General features: G+C 51.5%; 1 protein-coding gene across 1 annotated transcript; it reads left to right on the top strand.

Moving 5' to 3' along the window:
• The first annotated feature begins 708 nt into the window (after nt 1-708).
• Nucleotides 709-1,319, top strand: LOC147970779 (uncharacterized). The gene is made up of 2 exons (XM_087523622.1): nt 709-1,014; nt 1,176-1,319. Exons 1-2 carry the CDS (start codon nt 709-711, stop codon nt 1,317-1,319), a joined length of 450 nt encoding a protein of 149 aa, XP_087379748.1.
• The last annotated feature ends 2,155 nt before the right edge of the window (nt 1,320-3,474 follow it).

The following is a 3,474-nucleotide window of genomic DNA, read 5'->3' as shown; positions in this document are numbered from 1 at the left end:
TCCTGAGGCTGTGGTGGCCTCGATGGGCGATGAAACTCCTGAGGTCCCCCAGCCTTAGGAGGCGCTCCAGCCTCAGGAGATCTCGGACGCCACCAACACATCCGCTCTCGTCGAACACCCGGTGTACTTCGTCAGCATGGTATTGTAAGATACACGGGCATGGTACCCCATGCCACAAAAGCTTCCGCTCGCACTCCTCATGGCCTAGCGCAAGTTATGCCACTACTTCCAAGGCCACCCCATCGAGGTTGTCTTAGCTTACCCGCTGGAGAGGGTACTCTGGAGCCCCAATGCTGCGGGAAGGGTTGCCGAGTGGAACATTGAGTTGCAGGCACTCCAGCTGGAGTTTAGCACCATCAGGGTCATCAAGGGAGCCGCGTTGCCGACTTCATGGCGGAGTTTCACTGACGCCCCAGGGCCCGAAGCGTAGAGCAGAGAGCGAAGCACCAGACGGCTGTGTCATGTACTTCGACGGCGCCTTCATGTGCCAGGTCGCGGGGGCTGGGGCCGTGCTGATCTCGCCCACCCAGGGCAAGCCCTACTATGCTGCGCAGCTCTGCTTCTAGCGGGGCGAGAAGGTCTCCAACAATATCGCGGAATACGAAGGATTGATCGCTGGCCTCAAGGCTGCGGAGGCCCTGGGGGTGAAGCACCTCCCAGCTCCTCGTCAACTTTTCCGACGAGGTGTATGAGCTGAAGGACGAGCACATGGTGGCATACCTCGCGGAGGTACGCAAAATGGAGAAGCAATTCTTGGGCCTGGAACTGCAGCATGTGCACCGTGGCACAAACAAGGAAGCCAACGATATCTCCAAGAAGGCGTCAAGGGGTCAGCCCGAGGAGCCTGGCGTCTTCGAGGAGCGGCTCTTCAAGCCTTCAGCAGCTGCTCCAGCTGCGGAGCCTAAGCCGCCTCTGGCAGAGCTCCCGTCACCACCAACCTCAGGAGCTCCCGCCTGCGGCTCGACCTCAGGAGTGCGCCTGCTCCTTGCGCTCGAACCCAGGAGGGGTGATGAGGTGAGGAAATTATGGTGTACCTGCTGCAAGGGATCCTGCCGGAGAAGTAGGAGGACGCGGAGCGTGTAGCTCGACAGGCCACATCCTACTGCATTCGGGACGGTCAGTTATACTGAAAACAACCGAATGATGTTTCCCTGCGATGCATCTCCATGGAGCAGGGGTGTGAACTACTAGCTGACATACATGGCAGAGACTGCAGGCATCATTCGTCGTCGCGCACCTTGGTGGGCAAGGCATTCCGCAACGGGTTCTACTGGCCCACGGCACTCAACGATGCAACCGAGCTGGTGAAATCCTGCTAGGCCTGCCAGTTCCATGCCAAGAAAACCCACCAGCCTGCTCAGGGCCTCCAGACCATCCCACTCTCATGGTAGCTTGTGGTCTGGGGGCTGGATATCCTGGGTACGTTCCCTCGAGCTCCCGGGGGCTACCGCTACCTCTATGTCGCCATCGACAAGTTCACCAAGTGGGCGGAGGTGGAAGCCGTCCACACCATCCCAGTCGGCTCCACAATCAAGTTCATAAAGGGCCTCGTGAGACAGTTCGGAGTCCCCAATCGCATCATCACCGACAACGGCTCGTAGTTCACTAGCAATCTCTTCAAAACATATTATGCTAATCTTGGAACGCAGATATCCTATTCCTCAATGGCACACCCCATGAGCAACAGCCAAGCCGAGTGCGCCAATGCGGAGGTCTTGAGAGGCCTCAAGACAAGTACCTTCAAGAAGAAGCTCAAGGCCTGTGGCAGGGCCTGGCACGACGAGCTCCAGTCCGTGTTATGGTCCATCCGCACCACCGCCACCAAGCCAACAGGCGAGACTCCATTCTTCCTCGTCTACGGAGCCGAAGCGGTTCTCCCTCACGAGGTGATACGTCTCCAACGTATCTATATTTTTTGATTGCTCCATGCTATATTATCTACTGTTTTGGACATTATTGGGCTTTATTATCCACTTTTATATTATTTTTGGGACTAACCTATTAACCGGAGGCCCAGCCCAGAATTGTTATTTTTTGCCTGTTTTAGGGTTTCGAAGAAAAGGAATATCAAACGGAGTCCAAACGGAATGAAACCTTTGGGAACATGATTTTCTCAACGAACAAGACCCGGGAGACTTGCACCCTACGTCAAGAAAGAAAATAGGAGGCCACGAGGTAGGGGGCGCGCCTACCCCCCCCCCCCCAGGCGCGCCCTCCACCCTCGTGGGCCCCCTGTTGCTCCACCGACGTACTCCTTCCTCCTATATATACCTACATACCCCAAACGATCTGATACGAAGCCAAAACCCTAATTCCACCGCCGCAACTTTTTGTATCCACGAGATCCCATCTTGGGGCATGTTCAGGAGCTCCGCCGGAGGGGGCATCAATCATGGAGGGCTTCTACATCAACACCATAGCCCCTCCGATGAAGTGTGAGTAGTTTACCTCAGACCTACGGGTGCATAGTTATTATCTAGATGGCTTCTTCTCTCTTTTTGGATCTCAATAAAATGTTCTCCCCTCTCTTGTGGAGAACTATTCGATGTAATCTTCTTTTTTGCGGTGTGTTTGTTGAGACTGATGAATTGTGGGTTTATGATCAAGTCTATCTATGAATAATATTTGAATCTTCTCTGAATTCTTTTATGTATGATTGGTTATCTTTGCCAGTCTCTTCGAATTATCAGTTTGGTTTGGCCTACTAGATTGATCTTTCTTGCAATGGGAGACGTGCTTAGCTTTGGGTTCAATCTTGCGGTGTCCTTTCCCAGTGACAGTAGGGGCAGCAAGGCACGTGTTGTATTGTTGCCATCGAGGATAACAAGATGGGGTTTTCTTCATATTGCATGAGTCTATCCCTCTACATCATGTCATCTTGCTTAAGGCGTTACTCTGTTTTTAGGTTAATACTCTAGATGCATGCTGGATAGCGGTCGATTAGTGGAGTAATAGTAGTAGATGCAGGCAGGAGTCGGTCTACTTGTCTCGGACGTGATGCCTATATACACGATCATACCTAGATATTCTCATAACTATGCTCAATTATGTCAATTGCTCAATAGTAATTTGTTCACCCACCGTAGAATACTTATGCTCTCGAGAGAAGCCACTAGTAAAACATATGGCCCCCGGGTCTATCTTTATCATATTAATCTCCTACTACTTAGTTATGTCCTTTGCTATTTACTTTGCCTTTATTTTACTTTGCATCTTTATCACAAAAATACCAAAAATATTATCTTATCATATCTATCAGATCTCACTCTCGTAAGTGGCCTTATAGGGATTGACAACCCCTATTTGCGTTGGTTGCAAGGATTTATTTGTTTTGCGCAGGTACGAGGGACTCGTGCGTAGCCTCCTACAAGATTGATACCTTGGTTCTCAAAATCTGAGGGAAATACTTACGCTTCTTTGCTGCATCATCCCTTCCTCTTCGGGGAAAACCAACGCAGTGCTCAAGAAGTAGCA

This window comes from Triticum urartu, chromosome 5A (assembly GCF_056163025.1).
Source record: "Triticum urartu cultivar PI428250 chromosome 5A, HENAU_Tu73, whole genome shotgun sequence".
NCBI lineage: Eukaryota > Viridiplantae > Streptophyta > Magnoliopsida > Poales > Poaceae > Triticum > Triticum urartu.
The sequence above is the reverse complement of the archived record's forward strand: the minus strand, read 5'-3'. Positions and strand labels throughout refer to the sequence as shown.

Bases quoted from the DNA above. Each gene is read 5' to 3' on its own strand.
- LOC147970779 (XM_087523622.1), top strand. From the start codon at position 709: ATGGTGGCATACCTCGCGGAGGTACGCAAAATGGAGAAGCAATTCTTG. The intron at 1,015-1,175 runs GTGAGGAAATTA...TCCATGGAGCAG, and splicing joins AACCCAGGAGGGGTGATGAG to GGGTGTGAACTACTAGCTGA.